General features: G+C 36.8%; 1 protein-coding gene and 1 long non-coding RNA gene across 4 annotated transcripts; one reads left to right on the top strand and one right to left on the bottom strand.

Annotated features, from left to right (window-relative positions):
• Positions 1 to 984: 984 nt before the first annotated feature.
• On the bottom strand, positions 985 to 19,721 carry LOC149131857 (cytochrome b5 reductase 4-like). 3 transcript variants are annotated; one of them, XM_089337566.1, is made up of 15 exons: positions 19,201 to 19,721; positions 15,572 to 15,918; positions 14,385 to 14,485; positions 14,074 to 14,152; positions 12,942 to 12,992; positions 12,008 to 12,044; positions 10,516 to 10,667; positions 9,253 to 9,285; positions 8,619 to 8,732; positions 7,404 to 7,544; positions 5,424 to 5,576; positions 4,531 to 4,684; positions 3,460 to 3,546; positions 2,531 to 2,701; positions 985 to 1,834 (listed from the first exon to the last, which is right to left on the bottom strand). In XM_089337566.1, exons 2-15 carry the CDS (start codon positions 15,840 to 15,842, stop codon positions 1,780 to 1,782), a joined length of 1,599 nt encoding a protein of 532 aa, XP_089193692.1. In that variant the 5' UTR covers positions 15,843 to 15,918; positions 19,201 to 19,721; the 3' UTR covers positions 985 to 1,779. The 3 variants fall into 3 exon arrangements, with proteins under 3 accessions (XP_089193692.1, XP_089193693.1, XP_089193694.1); XM_089337567.1 differs by lacking the exon at positions 19,201 to 19,721 and adding an exon at positions 17,112 to 18,207; XM_089337568.1 differs by lacking the exon at positions 19,201 to 19,721 and adding an exon at positions 17,747 to 17,878.
• Positions 2,644 to 4,725, top strand: LOC149131858 (uncharacterized). Its single transcript, XR_016237434.1, has 2 exons — positions 2,644 to 2,777; positions 3,230 to 4,725. It is a non-coding gene; the product is annotated as an uncharacterized LOC149131858 (long non-coding RNA).
• Positions 19,722 to 21,867: the final 2,146 nt, after the last annotated feature.

Raw genomic sequence — 21,867 nt, 5'->3', positions numbered from 1 at the left:
AAGGCCCTTCAATTCTAGACCTTGCTTCCACACCTGAAACTTCTCCTCTAGTTCTGATAGTGACTCCGTAATTAGGGCAAAGTCATCAGCATAGAGGAGCTCCCAGGGGCAACCTACATATATATATATATATATGTAGATATATAATCATTATCATCATCATCATCATCATTATCTTCATTATGATTTACATATATATATATTTATATATTATCTGAATACATATCTCTGCACAAATACAAATATTTGAACCATTTGCTGAATCTCTCAGAGCAATGATTCAGGTGATTTTCAGCCAAATACATTGAACATTAATACATTATGTGTTGCATATATTTTCTTTTGTTTGTTACGACAAATGTACATGAAACTGCACACACATACACACACATGCATGCTCATGGATACGCATACAATATATGTGTGTGTGTGTGTGTGTGTGTGTGTACAGGTAAGATCCAAGCATCAAGGTGTAGGAAGTTAGTAAGCTTCGAGCTGTCCATAGAAGGTATAAAAAAACCCTTCAGGAACAATAATGGTTTATTAACATAGAAGATTGTAAATTTTTCCTACATTAAAGTTTGATAAGCTGAGAAAGTCATTTCAACAGGCTTCTTTCAGTTTCTTCTACCAAATTCACTCACAAGGCTTTGGTTGGCCTGAGGCTATAGTAGAAGGCACTTGCCCAAGGTACCATGCAGTGGGACTGAACCTAGAACAATGTGGTTGGGAAGCAAACTTCTTACCACACAGGCATGCCAGCACCTATCTTACCGTGCAGCCCCGCCTGCTTCTTTCAGCTTCAATCTACCAAATTCACTCACAATGCTTGGTCAGAATAGAGCTATAGAGGAAAACACTTGTCCAAGGTGCCACACAGTGGGACTGAACTCAGAACCATGTGGCTGAAAAGCATACTTCTCAGTGCACAGTCATGTGCACTGTGTGCCTTGATGTAAAAAAAATAATTAGCCAACCCAAATATGAAAGAAAGACTTAAATAACTGAGGATTTAATTTTGGAATCAAAATATTACATCATTAATTCTGTTTATAATATTTATTAACAGTCCGATGTTCTCTCTCTCTCTCTCTCTCTCTCTCTCTCTCTCTCTCACACACACACACACACTATAACAATGAGATTAATCACAGCAAATTTACAGAAGGAATATCATTTTAACTGCTGCATGCTGTTCTCATATGTCAAACATGACTAAACAACCCAATGGTGAAAGACAGTCCAACACCATCTGCCATTTTTTTATTTGTAATGTAACTGGAATTACATCATTCACTGTGTCCTTTCTTCGATTAGGGTAGTAGGGTGTGATTTCAGTGAGATTTTACTGCTATTTCTAGCAGGTGAAGCAACTGCATGCATTCGCTCACTTTGTACCAAGCTGTTATGAATGGCCTTTCAATTAAGATGTTAGTAAATATATAATTAAACCTGAAAATATGATTTATCTTAGTAACAGGCAGCAAATTCAATGCCTACAATACCTCTAACCCCACTTCATCCCCTGGTAAAGACTACAGCCCTATGAAATCTATGCTCATAAAACAATTGTTGGCACTGGAATGGTGTTTTTTCTCTTCTCCCTTCTTTTGTCTTCGGAACATCATTTTGATGTCAACATGGAGTAATTGTTCTGTATTTTATGAGCGACTGTACGCATGTTACAACAATTATGGACGCCATACTGGGGTTAAATGAGGAAAAACAACAATTACACGGAGTGAGAGTGTCTGTTTGTTCAAGATGAAAAATGCTGGATTATCCTAAAAATGGATGTATATGTTGGTCACCGTATCCTTGTAATCTCGCTAATCTGGAAATATACAAATAAAAACTTTTATTAGAAAAATGCCTGGGATGATAAGAGTTAAAATATGACAAAATTAACTAGATTTAATCAATGTGGTTGAGACTCGTTAAAGGAACTGTAATAAATAAATGCTCTACATGGGTTGGTGAAGGGTAGTGGTTCTCAAACAGGGTTTGTATGAGATTTTGGTGTTAAAGTTTGTGAGCAATAAGTTGGTTATATTCCTACAACACACAATACATAGAATCTTAACAATTCTTTATACAATTTCTAATATTTAACTCTAAAAATATAATAGGACTTTTTTTAAACATCAAATGGCAATTGGGATCCATCTGAGTAAAATAGGTAAAAAAATGGTTGGGAACCACTGGGTTCATTTAGGTGTGAGAGGTCCTAGGTGGAAATAATTGTATCAATTACAAACTTTGAACTTCTGCTTATCCATTAACAATTAATCTAACCCAGTCAGGGGCAAACTGCAGCCCATGGAACTTTCTGAATGGCACAGCAATGGAAAATCAACCTCAAATTTCATTTTTCTTTTTAATCATGTGACCTCCATGATGATGAGCCATGTTTCATGTAGCTCACTTTTCAAAAATGGTTTCCCATGCCTGACCTAAGCCATATATTACTAGAAACTTGATTGAGAATACTGATGATGATTAAGAAGGTGATTTCAACAAAGGTATTTACCTCATAGTATTTGCAGTGAATGGTGAAGGACCACAGGCGCAGATTAACATATTCTGATCAACAAGTGAAGTAAATGGAGGTATATGCTGATTAGCCAACTCTTCATTTAAATGACCAACAGGACTAGACCATTGACTATCAGGCTGTGATAATACATATTTTACCTGAAATCTGAAGAAAAAAAAAGACCCAATAAATGCAACATGATTAAAATATGAACCAGTACAAATTCAGACAAGGATTTTATGTATATATATATATATATATATATATATATATATATATATATCTTAGTGGTAATGAAAATCAGCAGTTAATTGAAATTGAATAGAAATGAGTTGTTGGGTTGTTTGTGACTGTGAAGTTCTGAAAGTGGGTACCTCTCCACCACTATTTACCTTTTTGTAGTTACTACTGTTTCAATTCTCACCTTCCCCTAAATGTGAGTAGCCATGTACCTCCTCTACACCAACAACAATGACTGCACCCAATTCATATGGTAATTTGTATAATCTTGAGCAGCACAATTAGTTCTGTAAAACAATTAATTTAGGGGAAGGCCACTCCAATGTAAAACCTACAGCTTGTTGGTCACTGCAACCATCTTAGCCCACTGAAACACTGTGGTCAGACCTCCAAGGGTAAAGAGTCGGACCAGATTACATGGATTAACTCTCACTTTAAAATTACAAAGTGCAGGCAGAAAATGTTGCAGTGTCAAGGATCAGTTTACAAAAACACTTGAGGTTGGTACCACTCTTCCGCATGTTCTTCAGGTATGAAGAAACTATCACTGTCTTTGCTAAGTTAATGAGAAATGGTGAAACTTCAAATAAACTGATAAACAAAATTGTATTAAAGCTAATACAGAAAAATTGATGAGTTACACTAAATGAATAAATTGATATTTATGAAAAATATTGAATTACCTTTCATCTTGATTTGATAGTTTATTGAACTCTTCTCGCCATATAATATCTTCTTGTGTTTTATTAAAGAAAATTAAGTTAACACATCTACAAAGATAAAATGGAAATGAAAATAGCATAAAAACCAAAAATGGTATACGATGTTATTCAAAAAGAATGAACTGATTTCATTATGCAATATTTTAATAAGGAAAAGAAATAGAAACCTCCAGATAAGTCACAAGTATTTACTCACAATCAACTTTTATTTCCTGTCTTACAAGTGTTCAATGTGGCCACCACCTGCAGCATGAGCAACATCAGTGTGATAAGAGAATTCTTTCCAGATGCATATCAACATATCAAAAGCAAGTTCATTATGAAACTAAAGAATGCTTGAGGCAATTCCAGAAGATATTGACATAGAAGGGAAATGGAAAAACTTCGATAAAGCATTCAACTAGACAGCCAAAGAAGAACACAGTGGCTTGTTATATGCTGATATGCATCTGGGAGGAATTCTCTTATTGCCTTGATGTTGCCCATGCTGCAGGTGGTGGCCACACTGAAAATTTGTAAGACAAGAAATAAAAGTTGATTGTGAGTAAATACTTGTGACTTAGCTGGAGTTTTCTATCGCTTTTCCTTATTTGCAGGTACTTAGAGATTTCACCAGTGCTGGTAACACAAAAAAAAACAATATCCATTACACTCTGTGAAGTGATTGGTGTTAGGAAAGGCATCCAGCAGTAGAAGCTATGCCAAAGTAGACATTAAAGCTCAACACAGCTCTCTAGCTTGTCAAGTCGTGCTGAGCCATCCAACTCATGCCAGTATGGAAAAAGGGACATGATGATGATGGTGATGATGAACAAGTTTTGACACTGTTTCCATCTTGCAAATTCATTGACAAGGCTACAGAAGAAGACCCGGCACTATAGAAGAAGACATGTGCCCGAGGTGTCATGCAGTGGGATTGAACTAAAAGCTTTGTACTCAAGAAGCAAACTTCTTACCTTACAGCTATACCAATGAATTTTAAATATCAATAAACGATTCAGTTGAACATTAAACTTGGAAGATGGATTTTACCTGATATTTTTCTTTGGGTCATTTAAGGCATAATAGATAAGCCTGATCATTGGTGTTATACCAGTTCCTGCAGCAAACAGGATTAAATGGCTGCATTTCTCAAGTCTTGTTTCATCAAAGTTTCCTTCAAACAAACTTAATTTAATGGAGCTACCTAGAAAATAAAGAATATAGGGAATCAAAAATGCAAAAAAATTTCAAGTCTTATTTACTTGACAAACTCCCTTACACTGAACAAAACTCCAAGGATCTTTCTGGTTTTTGTCACTGTTTACAATTAACTTTAAAATATTTTTTTAATGTATCATATAGATGTAATTTTTGATGCTGAATCCAAATTTGCTATTAATTTATTCTAGAAAAATTTTGCAAAAATGTTACAGGTTGTGGTTATGATGATGCCACCCTTGATGATGATGTAGTAGTGGTGGTGGCAGTTTTAGTAGTAGTGGTAGCTGTAGTAGTAGTAGTAGCAGCAGCAGTGATGGTAGTAGTGTTGTTGTTGTTGGTGGAGATTTCAGTTTCTATCTACCAAATCCACTCACAGGGCTTTGCTCGGCTCAAGGCTATAGAAGGAGACACTTGCCCAAAGTGCCACGCAGTGGGACTGAAACCCTGTGGTTGGGAGGCATGCTTCTTACCACACAGCCATGCCTGCGCCTATAACAATGTTAAGAAAATAAAAGAGTTTAAGAAATCATCTAAAGATGCGCATGTGTGTGTGTGTGTAGGAGAGGGGGGGGGGGAGAAAGAGAGAGAGAGGGGGGAAAGAATGATGCCTGTTAATATATGTAACTTATATTCAAATGAAAAAGAATGGTTTCTTTGTTGCTTGCTTGAATCTTGCGTAAATGTGTAAGAACTTTTGTTTTGAAACTCAAAAACCAACTGACCACTTTTTAGTGTATTGATCCAGGACGTTAATGCTCCCTGCTCGTATATCTTTATCATGAGATATAGAAAATGGCCTTGGTCTGAAGCCATATCCTGATCCTCAGCTTGCATTGATGGTAGCACTAACGTGTATTGTCGATATAGTTCCGTATCTGATGGACAAGATAAAAAAAAATAATGAAGAATTTTGTTTCATATTCAAGATAATTTACAAAACAAAGACATTTAATATTACAACCAAAACAAAAAGAAGCCTTTTACATTTATGTGAATATATATATATATAAGGTTGAGGAGGGTATTGGATTTAACCAAACCCAGGAGGATACAGGTAATACCGAGTAAGTGCTGTATGCCGACTAGTTTGCCACAGTCGTTGTATGAACAGGATTGGGTATTATAAGTCGTGTATTAGCGTGTGTATATGTAAATATATAACAAATAATAAATGAGTATATGCATATATACGTACAGGTATGTGCATACCTACGTCTACCTGTATATATAGGTGCATAGCATGTGTGTTTGTAATGGTTAATTGAAAGTGGTCACACACTAGTAAAAAATTCTTCTGAAAAACGTAACATACTGATAAAAGATTTCATAAGATTGTTTTTAAAAAAAAACAAAAAAAAAATCACCTTTACACTTCAAAACTGTATTAAGTAATTCTCATAGACTTTCAAATATCATCATCATCATCGTTTAACGTCTGCTTTCCATGCTGGCATGGGTTGGACGGTTTGACTGAGGACTGGCAAGCCAGGAGGCTGCACCAGGCTCCAATCTGATTTGGTAAGGTTTCTACAGCTGGATGCCCTTCCTAAAGCCAACAACTCCGAAGATGTAGTGGATGCTTTTATGTGCCACTGGCACAGGAGCCAGTCAGGGGACACTGGGAACGACCATGCTTGAATGGTGCTTTTTACGTATCACTGGCCCAGGAGCCAGTCAGATATATATTTCTGTGTATGTGTAAGTGTTTGTACATATATGTGAAAGTGCATGGCTTAGTGGTTAGGGTGTTGCATTCATGACTGTAAGATTGCGGTTTCGATTCCTGGACTGGGGGTGATACTTTGTGTTCTTGAGCAAAACACTTCATTTCACATTGTTCCAGTCTACTCAGGTGGCAAAAGTGAGTAACTCTGCAATGGACCAACATCCTGCCCAAGGAGGCAAGGATACGTATACTCCAGAGTCTTGGAAACCAGCCTTAGGGCCTATGGCTTGGGAAAGACCTTTGATCTTTTTGATGTAAATTTATGTGAGTATGTGTGTGTGTGTATGCACATATATGTGTCTGTGTATACGTTTGCACTTCCCTGAAAATTATGACAAGCATGCATTTTTGTCATTTCTTCTGCCAATGAATCATCTGCTTGCGAATTCTGGTGCCACATAAAAAGCACCCATGCTGGCGCCATGTAAACATACCTGTGCCAGTGCTGTGTAAAAACACACATTAGGAAGGGCATCCAGCCATAGAAACCATGTCAAAACAGACATGGAGCCTGGTGCAGCTCTCTGGTTTGCCAGCGCCTTGTCAAACCATCCAACACATGCCAGCATAGAAAACGGATGTTAAATGATGATGATGATCATCATCATATAATGGCTTTTTTTGAGATGTTCCATCACCATCACCATCGTTAACATTTCGTTTTCCACACTGGCATGGATTGGACGGTTCAATATAAATATAAAACGAAAGGGTCAGACAGTTGCACCAAGTTCCAATGTCAGCTTTAGCATGTTTTCTACAGCTGGATGCCCTTCACAGAATGTACTGGGTGGTTTTTATGTGGCACCAGCATGAGTGAGGTCACCAAGTACCCATAAGACACCACCACCACCTCAACAAAAGTTGGGTATAATACAGAGCAATACAAAAGAAAGATACAGGGACAGAAGAAGCTGACTTGTATTGCTGCAGTCATTAATTCAAGCCTATCATTAACGTCAAAAAGCTGACTTACCTGAAATTGTGTGATAAACGCGTAAATGAAATCCAATTGGTACAGTCATTAAACAACCTTCTGGTAATGATATTCGGAATAATTTAGTGTCATGTGTTAATTGCTTCACTGTGTCTATGATACAATCTCTTGAAAGAGTTTCTGAAACACATATAAAAATTATTTTAGGGAAAAAAAAAAATACATTTTTTAAATTTTTACATTTTAAATATCTTATCTCTTATCTTTTACTTCTTGTTTCACCCATTAGTCTGTGGCCATGTTGGGGCGTCACCTTGAAGACTTTTGAATTGAACGAATCGATCCCAGTACTTTTTTTTGAAGCCTGGTACTTATTCTATCGTTCTCTTTTGCTGCACTGCTAAGTTATGGGAACATAAACACACCAACACCAGTTGGGACAGACACACATGTGCACACACACAAATATATATCTACGATAGACTTCTTTCAGTTTTGGTCTACCAAATCCACTCACAAGGCTTTAGTCGATATGAGGGTATCATAGAAGACAATTGCCAAAGATGCCATGCAGTGGGACTGAACCCAGAACCATGTGGCTGGAAAGCAAGCTTCTTACCACACAGCCACACTTTTATAAATTAATTTAAAGAATCTTATTTTTAATTATTGTTAAGATAAATAATACGAATATTTAATCATCCTCATCATTTTAACATCCACTTTTCCGTGCTTGCATGGGTCAGACAGAATTTGCTGAGGTGGATTTTCTTTTTACAGTTAGATGCACTTCTTGTCGTAAATCCTCACCTATTTCCAAGCAAGGTAATATTTCTCCATGACCCGACATGTTTTTCATTGAAGATTGGAAACAAAGGACATGACAGGAACATTCATTTACAGTTATCACATGAAGTCAAGGCAAGGAAACAGTAACACACACATACATATATAAGCATGGAAAGCCAAACATTAAATGACAAGAAAGTTTGGGCTCATGGATGCCAGTGTCGTGTAAATGCACCCATGCCGGTGCTGAGTAAAAGCACCCAGTACACTCTGTAAAGTAGTTGGCATTAGGAAGGGCATCCAGCCACAGTATCATGCCAAAACAGGCATAGAGCCTGGGCAGCTCTTCAGCTGGCCAACTCTTGTCAAACCGTCTAACTCATGCCAGCATAGAAAATGGACATATGATGATGATGAATTAAAAATAATAATAAATTGAAACAAAACAATGTAAAACAAACTGACCTGGGTGAGTCTTTGTGAAATTTTGTTCAAGGATTTCTCCTAATGAAGGCCAATGAATTAAAGGATTTTCTTTCTTAAGAACAATTTGAACAGCTCCTGACTGCATCACTGTCACTGAAACGACAAACCCATTTTCCATTTAGATACTCCATGAGGATTTGTGGTGTTCTAAGATGCTGCTATTGTTGATTTATCTAAAATTCCAGCTCCATCTGTGGTGGTGTTCTAGGAAGGAGATGTAGTTGTTTTATTCAACATCTGGGTGGTTCCAAGATTGTGGGCATTGGCTAAACACTTCTTCCCTTGAGTTTAAAAAGGTTCCCAAGTCAAGTGAGTTTTTTAGGATACATGTCTTCTCTGCCAAACAAAGCTTACAATGTCTACTCCTGTTTACATAAGTCCCTGAGGCCTGAGCAGAAGACATTTGCCCAAGGTGCTGCACAGAAGGACTGAACCTGGAACCATGAGCTTGGGAAGTAAACTTCTTACTGCACAGCCACACCTGTACCAACAATAACATTTTATAATGAATTCCCCCCAAACTACTCCAATTAAATTTTATTGGCCTTGTGTCCCCTCTAATCATTTTAACAGGGACAAAAAAAATAAAACTATAAATTAAAAATTCACAAACCTTTGTAAGTAGATGTAATTTCTTCTGTTAAATCTAAAATATAAATAAAGCAAAGATTAATAAATACTCACTAAATGTTGCCTCGACCATCATTATGGATTTTGTTTGTGTTTGGAGTTTCATGCATCTCACACATATTTTGACATCAAGTCTAGTTTATGGGAATAAAAAATTATGAGTTTGTTGCATGATAAGTTTGTGGATATCATGTAATGTCCTGGACATGTATGATGCTTGTATATCTATGCGCTGAGGGAGACCGGCATGAGGGTATGTGTCTTTTATGCATACAGTTAATGTCCATGTTCAGAGAAGAAAACCTGGTAAAGGTGGGTGGGGGGGGGGGGGGATCTTCTTTGAAATTTCAGAGTGTGAAACAATGCTTATATATGCAGAGAGAGAAGGTTTCATCCTTAATGTTTAAAATATTAGCTTTTGAAGTGATAATATTTAGTTAACTAAAATCAATGATGTACACACATGCTATCAGTATAGAAAATCATTCATTCTTCTTGCACATCACTTTCTCTCTCTAAAAATAATAATTTCTTTTTGGTGATTTCAAAAAATGATTTTATTTGAACACATGATGTGCCCTGGCAGTAGTTGTTGTAATGGAGATAATCCCTACTAAATTATTATAAGTTAGAATTTTAAATCTAAGAGTAACAAAGAAGATGCAAAGAATATATACATTTAACTTTTTTCCTCTCCTCATTACAAAGATCTTAAATTTTCTCATCATATGCAACCACGTATAGTACCGTTTCATCCTTATTTGAAATTACCAGCATGACATAACCCAAGGTAAAAATTAATAAAATTAAACATATGAAGTTAGTTTAGAAGACATTCATGGAATGTTTTGTTTTTCCTGTTTTTCTTCAGCAGATGGGGTAGACAATTTTGTTTTAACCAACAGTATGCTAATAACCAATTATCAAGAAAGAATGAAAGTGTTAGAAAATAATTAGTTCCTGCCTTCACATAAGTTGATCTTCTATCTGCTCACACTTGCGAGGGTCATAGTTTGTCTTGGTTTGCTCCTTCCTTGCACTCTACAATTTCCTTACACATTCCTTTGTTTCCACCTCTCTGCTACTCACCCTCCCATATATACTACATGTATGCATGCTTTCTCAAAATTTATAACCCCAAACAGGAATTATCACTTATGACTGTCTTATGAAATAAAATTTTCAAAACTAAATTCAATAGTCTAAAGTTTTCATTTTCTATGAGATTGGTTAAAATTGTACTTACTGATGTGCATTTTAAACATTTTTGGTTTAATAAATGTATAAAGATGTAAGTCATTATCATTACGATCAACAATAACATATTCTGATTTCATAGAAGTGCAATGTGTATAGAGAACTACTGTAACTGAGGTTTCACTCTGGAACCAATCAGAACTGAAAATAGATTTACAATATTGTAATCAATAAATTAAATAGATTCAGTAACATTAATATAATTGAAAGAAACAAACTAAAAAGAATACCACAACTATTTTATCAACTAAAATCAGTAGAAATCAGTCCACAAAGGGGATTATTAAGAGAACATTAACAAAAACAAAACTCCCCAATCATCTTTCCAGATAATCTCTGAGATAATCAGTGAATTACCATATTTTCTGACGTACAAGTCAAATTCTTCAGACCAAAATTTACAGCCAAAAGAAGCAGGTCGACTTATACACCACGATGACTTCATAGGCACAAGAGTTCCATGTGAAATGCAGTTGAATTTGGAAAGATGGTGATTATGTTTGAATGTTTAGACTACATACTACATCAACTTGTATGCTGGGAAATACATGAACCTGTATAAAATCCGTACAAATTTGTATTGTACAGAGAATAGCTGATGATGTCTATTAACTGAACATCAAATGGGTGCCACTGTGCAGCAGACTTTGATACATATATTATAGAAATATTAATCGTGATGGCACCGTCGCCTTCCTGGCACATGTAAAGACATTCGAGCGAGATCGTTGCCAGTGCTGCTGGACTGGCTCCTGTGCAGGTGGCACGTAAAATACACCATTTTGAGCGTGGCCGTTGCCAGTACCGCCTGACTGGCCTTCGTGCCGGTGGCACGTAAAAGCACCCACTACATTCTTGGAGTGGTTGGCATTAGGAAGGGCATCCAGCTGTAGAAACTCTGCCAAATCAGATTGGAGCCTGGTGTAGCCTTCTGGTTCACCAGTCCTCAGTCAAATCGTCCAACCCATGCTAGCATGGAAAGCGGACATTATTCGACGATGATGATTACAACTGCATATAGAAATAAATGGCTTGAATTTAAAACAAAGGACTAAGAGAAATTAATGCTAGTTTTCCCACGGTTATCATCATCATTTAACATCCATCTTCCAAGCTGGCATGGATTGGATGGTTTGACAGGAGCTGGTAAACCAGAGGATTGCACCAGGCTCCACTGTATATTTGTAACTAATCACAATCTGTACTTTAATTTTCTGTAATATTCAAATACAATATTTTTCTAATTTTGGCATAAGGCAAACAATTTTGAGGGGAAGTGTGAGTGAATTTCATCGACCCCAATGCTCAACTGGTACTTATTTTAATGAGCCCCAAAAGGATGAAAGACAAAACTGATCTCAGTGACTGTTAAGTATTTTGTCTGGTGCAGTAAGGATTCTGGCTGCTCACTGCCTTTATTCAGCTATAATATTAAGGGTTTAACTCTATAACTATTGGAATCAAAGATCTATTGGACTTACCTTGGTTGTTTGCTAGTGGCAGGCGGTTCTTTAAAAACTGATAATAAAAAAACATATTATAATAATTAATTATAATAGTAGTGAGTAGAAAATAATTAGTAATGTACCAGTATAAAGATGAAACTGTTACATTCATAAATCAAATAATTTTTCATCTTACCAAGTCAAATGAACAATTGTTACAGACGCATGAGTGGCTGTGTGGTAAAAAGCTTGGTTCCCAACCATGTGGTTCTAGGTTCAGTCCCACCGTGTGGTACCTTGGGCAAGTGTCTTCTACTATAGCTTCAAGCCAACCAAAACCTTGTGAGTGGATTTGGTAGATGGAAACTGAAAGAAGCCTGTCATATATATATATATATATATATATATATATATATATATATATATGTATATATTTATGTGTGTGTGTGTATGTTTGTGTTTGTCACTGCCCTCACCATCGCTTGACAACTGATGTTGGTGTGTTTACGTCTCCGTAACCTACCAGCTCACCAGAAGAGACTGATAGAATAAGTACCAGACTTACAAAGAATAAGTCCAGCAGTCGATTTCTTTGACTAAAAGGCAGTGCTCCAGCATGGCCCCAGTCAGACGACTAAAACAATTAAAAGAAAAAAAAAATAATGATTTCAAATTTTGACACAAGGCCAGCAAGTTTGGGGAGGAAGTAAGTCGATTACATCGACCCCAGTGCTCAACTGGTGTTTATTTTAACGACCCCCGAAAGGATGAAAGGCTAAGTCAACCTTGGCGGTGTTCAAACTCAGAACATAAAGGCAGATGAAATGCTGCTAAGCATATTGCCCAATGAGCTAATGATTCTGCCAGCTTGCTACCTTTGTCCTCAATAAAAAAATTTTTTTAAAAAAACAGAAAGACCTTCTTAAAAATACTTTTAAAAATCTGATACCAAAATTTATAATTTTTTTACCTGGAGGTAACACAGGAGTGGGAAAGTTTAGTCTTGAACTGAAATTTTTCTCTGAAAAATGGAAATAAGAGAAACATATTATAATTTGTGTGACATGTTTATTCATTATAATCGTAAGAACTGCCTGGCATCCATGTTGATGGTACAGAAAAGACACCCAGTATATTCTGTAGAGTGGTTGACATTAGGAAGGGCATCCAGCCATAGAAACCAAGCCAAAACACACTGGGGCAAAGTCGACCTCGGCGGAATTTAAACTCAGAATGTAAAAGCAGGTGAAATACCGCTAAGCATTTTGCTTAACGAGCTGACAATTCTGCCAGCTCGCCACCTTAACCTCAATAATAATAATAGTAACAAAAATAAGAATAAATGCCCTGATGCAGTACCAGGCAGTGGCTCTCATGGCTTCTGACCTTAACTGAATGGAAGTGTTATCATGTACATTGTTTTGTCTTGGTATAAAAAGATGGACTACAGCAAATATTCTGCTCAATACCACAGATTTGCTTGTCAGTTGTTTGACCTTAACCAGTTGAGCATGTCCCTTCGTGGCTGACGATATGTGCATCTCTGATCACGAGCAGAAGTAGTGGGGGAGCATCATAGCCATGTATTGAGAGGAATTCTTTGGGGGTTTGGATTATTTACCTTTGAAAACATCTGTGTTTTGTTCAACATCTTTAAACATTGCTCAACATCTTTAAACATCTTTGCTCAACATCTTTAAACATCTTTGTTCAACATCTTTAAAAAGTCCCTTATTCAGGGACCTTTTGAGCGAGATGAGCAACTCAACCTGAAGAAAATTCTAATTAGGCCCACCTGCAAGGTCGAGCACTGTTTATCTTGCTATGAGATCACCATGTTGCATATACAGGGTTGTGATGCATGTGCCTGGTGTACCCTTATCAAATGGGTAGTCATGATGGGTATACTGGGCTTCATATATTCTACCCCAGTGTCACTTTGATGGCATGCACTGCTCTCTCACTCAATAATAATAATAATAATAATAACAATAATGGTTTCAAATAAGAAATATTGAAATTCAGTATTTGCCTGGTACTTTATTCTACTCCCTACCCACCTAAAATTATGTATTAAAAGAAATGCATAAAACAACACTTACTTTCAAAGATCTGTTCACTCTTCAACTGTCCAATGTAACACTTCTCAAGCATAGAATTGACATTAACCCAACGATGGATCTAAATAAATAGAATCACAGATGAAACGAAGAACATTCACTTTTCTCAGATACTACAAAATGAATTAATGTTCATTTTTTTAAAGAACTTAGTGGAGAAAAATGCCAGCTTGAAGACAAAACAGGTAGAATATTTTGGCCGGATATGGCCAGTTTAAATGCTAAAGGGTTAAAGAGTTGAAGCAAAAATGCTTGAATCTTTTAAAGCGACAAAAGAAATTAAATGTTTTTACCTCATCAAACAGCTGGGTTCCATCTTTACCGACACCACGCATTAACTCAGCAATACCTCCAGGATGATACTCCATATATGGTGTGACATTATATACTCTACCTGAAAGAAATCATAAACTATTCATAAATGTCAGTGATCTTTTGTATTATGTACATAAAATGGCGAACATCAAAATAAAAAACAAACAATGAGCCAAACCATTTACACAGTGAAGTCCAGTTTCCTTCATCTTGTATGTAATGTTACATACGAACACAATATAAGGGGTATGGAGTTGCATCATCATCATCATCATTTTACCTTTCATCCTTTCGGGGTTGATAAAATAAGTACCAGTTGAGCACTGGGATCAATATAGTCAAATTATCCCCTCCCCCACCCACGAAATTGCTGGCCTTGTGCAAAATTTTGAGACCAATATTAATTATATGAACAAGGCAGTGAGCTGGCAGAATTGTTAGCATGCCGGGCAAAATGCTTACTCACATTTTGTCCATCTTTACATTCTGAGTTCAAATTCCACTGATGCTGACTCTGCCTTTTATTCTTTTTGGGTGGGGTCAACAAAATAAGTACCAGTTGAGCACTGGGGGTCAATAGAACTGACAACCCCACTCTCGGGAAATTGCCAGCCCTGTGCCAAAATTTGAACCCAATATTTATCAAGTATGATTTTGCTGTGATGAGAGTCACGATGCCCCCTTGTGAGAGATAGACTGGTCCGAGTAAAGTATAAATGGTAACAATCCAAGTGAGATTCAGAGTTTGGAATCAAGTAAAGTTCATGTTAGTTTGCAGTGAAGTCAGAAGGTGTCGGTTGGTCAATTCACAAGGAATATTGTTTGTTGGTTTGTAAAGAGATTTGTTAGTCCATTGCGTTGTTTTTACTGTTGTCTGGTTATCTTATTTATTGTACATAACAAATTACGTTACAACAGATTTATATGATAATTTTTTATGAGCTTAAAACTCATTAGCAATCAACATGTCTTGATTAAAGAAAACCAATGATTGCTTATAAGCTTTAAGCTTATAAAATATTATTATTATTATTATTATTATTTACAGAATTGTAAAACTTGGCACTGCTTATCAAATCACGGGCGAAAACACACATGACTTATATAGCTTTGTTGAGTATTTCAAAGGAATTTATTAATGGTAAACTAAAGGAAAAATATTTACCTCTTATAGCCATCCATGCATCATTCTCAGTATTGTGTTTCCGCAGTTCTTCTGGGGTGACATCAATTACCTTTCCCCCGATTCCAGTAAGGTCTTCACCACTTCGTGATAAGCGTATCCAGTCCATTAAAGATCGGCATTCCTTCAGAGCAACTTTGTTGCGTCCACCCGAAGACGTCGAAGATGATGAAGAACGCTGCTGGGAATTGGCAGCAGGAAACTGAGGAATCATGTTCTTTGCAGCTTGCTGTTTGTCAACTGACTTGTCCATGCAGCTATTATTTCTACCTGCACCGTTAGGACTAACTGGTCTTGATCGAGACTTGCCACACCCCAGTTTGAATTATCTGCAAAGAATATTTAAAATAAAAGCAAAGAAAAAGAAAAATATAGTTCCAAATAAATGAAAAACGAATGTTTAGGCAACAATAAATTGGGTAAAACACCATCATGTGGCAGAAATACCATATATGATGGCATATAAGATGCACATTTTCCAAAATAAAAAACAAATGAAAAGAAAAATACCTCACTTTGGGCCCTACATGCAAAGTTGAACCTTCCATAAGCTAATTTTGTTCCTGAATGTACTAAAAAATTTTTTCCTGGATATGTGTTGTTGAAACTGGGGTGAGGTGCATCTAACATGCCTGTGTGTCTTTTATGCCATCAAATTACAGTAATATAAAGACAGACAAGCTTTACTGTAGATAGTTGCTGTAACCCTGTAGCGTTTAAAATGGCCATATCCAGCCAAAATATACCTCCTGTTTTATGGTCAAACTGGCTTGATCTAAGCTCTAACATCTACCCTATAATGCCATTCTAAAAATAGACAATAACATCATCAAAATCTCAAAGCCATGAGACAATACATGATTAATTCAAAACAACATGAATAAATAAGCTTCACATTTGGCAGAGTAATTTGAACGCAAAAGGGTTAACATTTTCAAAGTGTGTAATAAATAAAAATTTATTTTATTTCTTTTTTATGTTCATTTTCATTATTGGTTCTGTTTTTAATAATTATTTCAATAATTCATACACCTGTCCTCAGTATGACTTTAAACGAATCATTAATGAACTATTATTTTATTGATTCATACATCAGTCCTTAGTATGAGTTTAAACTGCATCTGATGGTAGGGTCTTGGTTCCAGAGCCCCAGGGTTATGAAGAGTGTTAAATAACCTCTTAGACAATACTGTTCCCAGGTCTCTATTCTAACTCTGAGTAGTAGCACCTGTCACAATCCCTGTTATAGGTTAATTAGCATGTAACCTACCTAAGCCAGGATACGTTGCAATCACAGGATGCAGCATAGTGGATGAGAACTACTATGGTAACTGAACGTATGAAATCAATGGCAAATATCACTAGATGCTGAACAGATGAACAGACAAAAAAACCGTCGACAGCCAGGATCAACCAACTCAGTTACTGAACTACTGCTGTCATCTGTAGTCATAGCATGTGCAAAGAGATATTTAGTTAGCAAAAGACCAATGTGACTAAAACGGAAGCCAGATGTTCGTACCTCATCACTTGGTCAGAACGTCTGGCAGGAAAAAATTGGTTTGCTTCAGGCAAGCTGCCCGGAGAGGTTGATTCATTCATCAACTCTGAATATTTGAAGACTCTCATCTTCTATTTGAACCCCTCACCCTACTGTTCGCTACCTCCTGGTGGCCAACTTTATTACCTTTTCCAGTCATTTGAATAGTAAAGTGGGCACAAACATATTTGATGTAATAAGCTACGAAATGTCAAGAAAAATCATTATCAAAATAACAAATTGGATTAACAAAAAACAAGGGAGGCAAATCTGAAATCTTTCTGAAAAAATAGCGGACATTGGGAAGTAAGTCTGATATTTGGAAATATGAGGATAACTCCAGGAGCATGTTTCGACCTCATCAGTAAAGTTTAGCTTAACTGCTACTGCAAGACCTCAGAATGACTCGAGATATAATTCCAGGTTGGATGTATATATATATATATAACTGAAATGGTGTATGGTATCAGTTATATATGAACAGTGGAAAATATGGTGGTGTATGACCGTTATGTAAACTTTGTAAGAAGGCTGATGTGTAGTTGTACTAATGAGGGCCTCATATATTCAACGGGTCCACATCGGGTCAACTAGTAAATACATATTTAATAACGAACCATGTAATCCATAATCTCGAAAGCGTTTTTCTGTAAAATGCTGGAGGTGACGGGGTGATGAAATTACCGCACCAAAAATAGTATTTTGTGGCATATTAGACGATCACCGTAATTCATTCAACGTAAAAAAATTTTTCAACGATTCCGGAATGGGGGCGGGATCCGTTTCCCACCCACTCTTTTTTTTTTTTTTTTCGAAAAAAAAATAAGGGGTTTGCGGCACATTAGGAGATGAGGGTACTTAATTCCAGACAAAAAATCCGAGGTATTTTTTTTTCTTAGTGAAACTCGTGCGGCGGTACTTCCCAAAATTTACCGAAATAACTATGCCTATGCATTGTAATACCTAGACTGTTATGTGTGATAGAAAGTAGGCTGCTCTATATATCACATGTGATACATACATGTTTCCCTAGCGTCCATCAGGAACGTCTTAACAGCATTTTAGTCCTATAGTATATACGTATTGACAGTAAGCTACAGTATACATAGACCAGCATTGGGTCCCTAAACCTAGACAACTGTTCAATGCCCAAGCTTTTAGATGACACAGGAGTCCAAGCATCATATAGGATACACATTCCCAATTGTTTCAACCACCAGGATAACTTACAAAAGAATAGCCTTATATTACTAAGATTTCGCATGCAATAACATTAAAAATATCGATGTTTCTGAAAGTTACGAGGAAACAAAGTTGGTGGAGCACACTTGTGTAGGTATGCTACCGTCCTAAAATAAAAATCCGGACTTTTTAAAATTTTAATTTTGTATTCAAATTTTTGGATTTATTTTTCACTCAGAATCAGTAAAAGAGAGGGCAGTCCCTAACAGGGACACTCTAAGATTGGCAGTAGGCAGGTGACAGTCTAATGTGATTTAAAAATTAAAATGTTAATTTAAACTCGAGAACGAAAATATTGGATCCAGAAGAAGACGGAAAAAATCAACACATTTTTCAGTTGTTTTCGCTTTTTCTTTCATTGTTTTTATGAAAGATTTTTTTACACGTGTGATGTCATTAATTAATGATGTCGTTGTGTACAAGACACATACTGACAATTACTCCTACGATCTAAGGGACTTAAATGAAACGTGACATTTTTACTAACTTTTCTCCCCGTGATGTCATTTCTATCCCCCAAAATACTACCCCTATCTTTTCCTCATCATCGCACGGCAGACCTTATCTGTTTTTACGATTTATAATTGTCACACTTTTACACCGAAAGTATCCATTTCTCTTGTGCAATACCTGAAATAATAGGCGATCTTTCGTTTGCCAAATAATGTAACAATTAATATTATAGTACGTGTACTTTTATTATCTAGTAGAGAAACAACATTGATTTCCCAGAAACTTTGGTTCCAAATCCATTCCGGATTAGGCTTACTTATTTTTCCGAACCCAGAGTGGTCACACTGAAAATTAAACAAATATTAAGCTTACTTACGTAATTAAATGGCATACAGGTATTTGTAAATTAGTATAAATGATACATGTTCATTAATTCTGTACTGCGCAAGGTATCAGTAAACTATTCTAGCGGCCGCGGGAATTTGAAGTTCCTACTCGTGAATTAGTGCAGAACATAAGAGGTTCCGGAAAATCAGTGTCCAGAAAATCGGTGTTTGTACCTAATGAGATTTAGGAGAGTGGGTTATATATCTTTAGATATACACCTAACTTTCCTACATTAAATTGGAAGAGAACTGAACGCAGAAACTCCAAACTGATCAACAACAACAAATATTTATTGTACGGTGGAAAATAAAACAGCTTCTAATTGTCCGGTTTTAGAGTAGCCTGAAATGTAGATGTACGGTTCTTCGAGCTGGTGTCGTTATAGAGACAACTTGGTTCAACCACGCTCAAATGGGAGAGCTTGCTTAGACGTCTTGCTTGGTCGCTGTCATGCTTGGTAAGAGGCAGTCTAATAGCGGGAACGCTTCGATGTTGAAAACCCACGCATGCGTGGTTAAGGATTCAGCAATGGCGCCTATGCCTTTTGGCGCCAATATGACATCACTACAGAGATATTGAGCATAACAAGTAGAGCTGCTGTCATAAGCTCACATTCGTTCAAGATATCTCTTTCTCTCTCTCTCTCTAAATATTAAAAATAAACCATATTATGTAAACATTAACCAAAATATTTTCAAGAGGTTATGGGCCAACAGGTTTTGGGATCTGACGATATGCCATAAAGCTAAACCCTTTAAGAACGGGAAACCTAAAGTAATCCCATAAACCGGCCTCCCCCTTTTTTATTACATTTCGTAAGACGAAGTTGAAAATGAAATATCAATTAGTAGGCAGCTCTAGTATCTAATTTAATGTTTTATTATTAGGAGTTCAAATAAGGCGAGCGTCAAATTTTAGTCCCCGCCCCCCGCCACGGGTCGATAAAACAATTACCAGTACATTGTTATTGATACAATTGACTGCACTTCTCTTTAAAAGTTGGGTATCCAGACTGGACAGTAACACGACCCAAGCTGGCTCTGACAATAATACAGGTATCAATAATCGACACTGTCATGCTATTAGCTGTCAGAAGTGAAAGTGCTCACTGCTAGTGAAGTATCTGTCTGTCTGCCTGCATGCCTGTCGATTCTTTGGCTCCTGACAGCTAATACCATGACTGACCGGAATCTATTTAAAAATGAATTATCCACATATAAAACATTGGGATACCCCAAAAAGTCAAATAACCTCCAAATTAAACGTGGGGAGCCCTCTTCCTGGAAGACTTCTTGTTGACATTCTTCAAATGAAACTTCTTCGAAGCTGAGCCATCAAACAACACAGAACTTACCATTCTTTTCCAATTTATGAACGCTTCTCAACAATACAAGCCTCGCTTGTGACCGTTCGATCTGCTAGAACGAACAGCAGTTCAATCTCCCTCAAATCGTATCCAACTGACTTGGGGGAAGAACACATTTGAAAATTTAGTCAGTCCTACGTAGCCCTAAAATAACGGGATGGTCGTTGCTGGAGAGCTTTTGACACTAAGTGTGCTCAATTAGAACTAGCTTGTGATTAAACAATAAACACCGTCTTGGTAGTTCATATATAGTAACATAGTAGTTCTTTCTGCACAAGGCCCGAAATTTTCGGATGGCAGGCTTGTCGGCTAAGGGAAAGGACTAAGTCGATTACATCGACCTCAATGCTCAACTAGTACCTCTTTTATCGACCCCGAAAGGATGAAAGTCAAAGTCGGCCCCAACAGCATTTGAACGTAAAGACGAATGAAAAGCTGCTAAGCTCGGCTCAGTAACGATTTTGCCAACTCGCCACTTTCAAACCATAGATATTCTATTCTATTCTACTCTAGGCACACAGTCTGAAATTTTGGGGGAGGGGGGGGGGGGGCAGTCGACTAGATCGACCCAGTATGCAATTCGTACTTAATTGATGCAGAACACCTAGTGAGAGGATCTTGCTTGAGATGTTCAGGCTGTTGCTGATGCAAATGACAGCAAGGAGATTTATCATTTCATTGAAGTAAGTTTATTGGCCAAAGAGCTCTACATCAGTGCCTTTGCTTTCTAAGGAGACTTCTATTCTGTTTACTAAATCAACAGAGATCACAGGTCGCAGATTGAACATTTTCCTGAACTCCTAAACTGTGAGTCAGTTGTGGAAGAAACAGTAATTGACACTATGCAACAAAGACCTGTCATTAGCTCCTTAAATTCCATGCCCTCAATAGATGAGTTAATTACAAGAATCTTGGAAAATTGAATCTTGGTAAGACACCTGGTGAGGATGATATTTGTACTGAGGTCTTGAGATTTGGTAGTGATCCCATCAGGCAGTACCTTCATGAACATATTAGTGTAGTTTTCTTTTTATTGCCTTGGTTCTTATACGCCTTGTGATCAAACATTTTTATGCACTTTCCATGTTTAAATAGGTTTAGTTTTAAAGACCTACCTTTTTTCTTTCATGATCACTGCAGATGCTTCAGAAATTAATTGATTCCATTCATGCTGCCACATGTTACCAATATGTCAATGACGACCCAGTTTGCATTTTTCAATTTTATTTTATTGTTGTTATTTTAAAATTAAGTACCTTCTGTGGTTGTACAAGAAGTTTTCATATATAT

This window comes from Octopus bimaculoides, chromosome 19 (assembly GCF_046866305.1).
Source record: "Octopus bimaculoides isolate indiv1 chromosome 19, ASM4686630v1, whole genome shotgun sequence".
In the NCBI taxonomy this organism is placed as follows: Eukaryota; Metazoa; Mollusca; class Cephalopoda; order Octopoda; family Octopodidae; genus Octopus; species Octopus bimaculoides.
This window is presented reverse-complemented; position numbering and strand designations above follow the sequence as displayed.

What these genes read in the sequence shown, in the direction of transcription:
- LOC149131857 (XM_089337566.1), bottom strand. Translation starts at nt 15,842, where the DNA reads ATGGACAAGTCAGTTGACAAACAGCAAGCTGCAAAGAACATGATTCCT. An exon ending in AATTACATCTACTTACAAAG is followed by an intron (nt 8,733 to 9,252) that starts GTTTGTGAATTT and finishes TTGTCGTTTCAG; the next exon opens with TGACAGTGATGCAGTCAGGA. An exon ending in TTCACTGCAAATACTATGAG is followed by an intron (nt 1,835 to 2,530) that starts GTAAATACCTTT and finishes GTATATTTCCAG; the next exon opens with ATTAGCGAGATTACAAGGAT.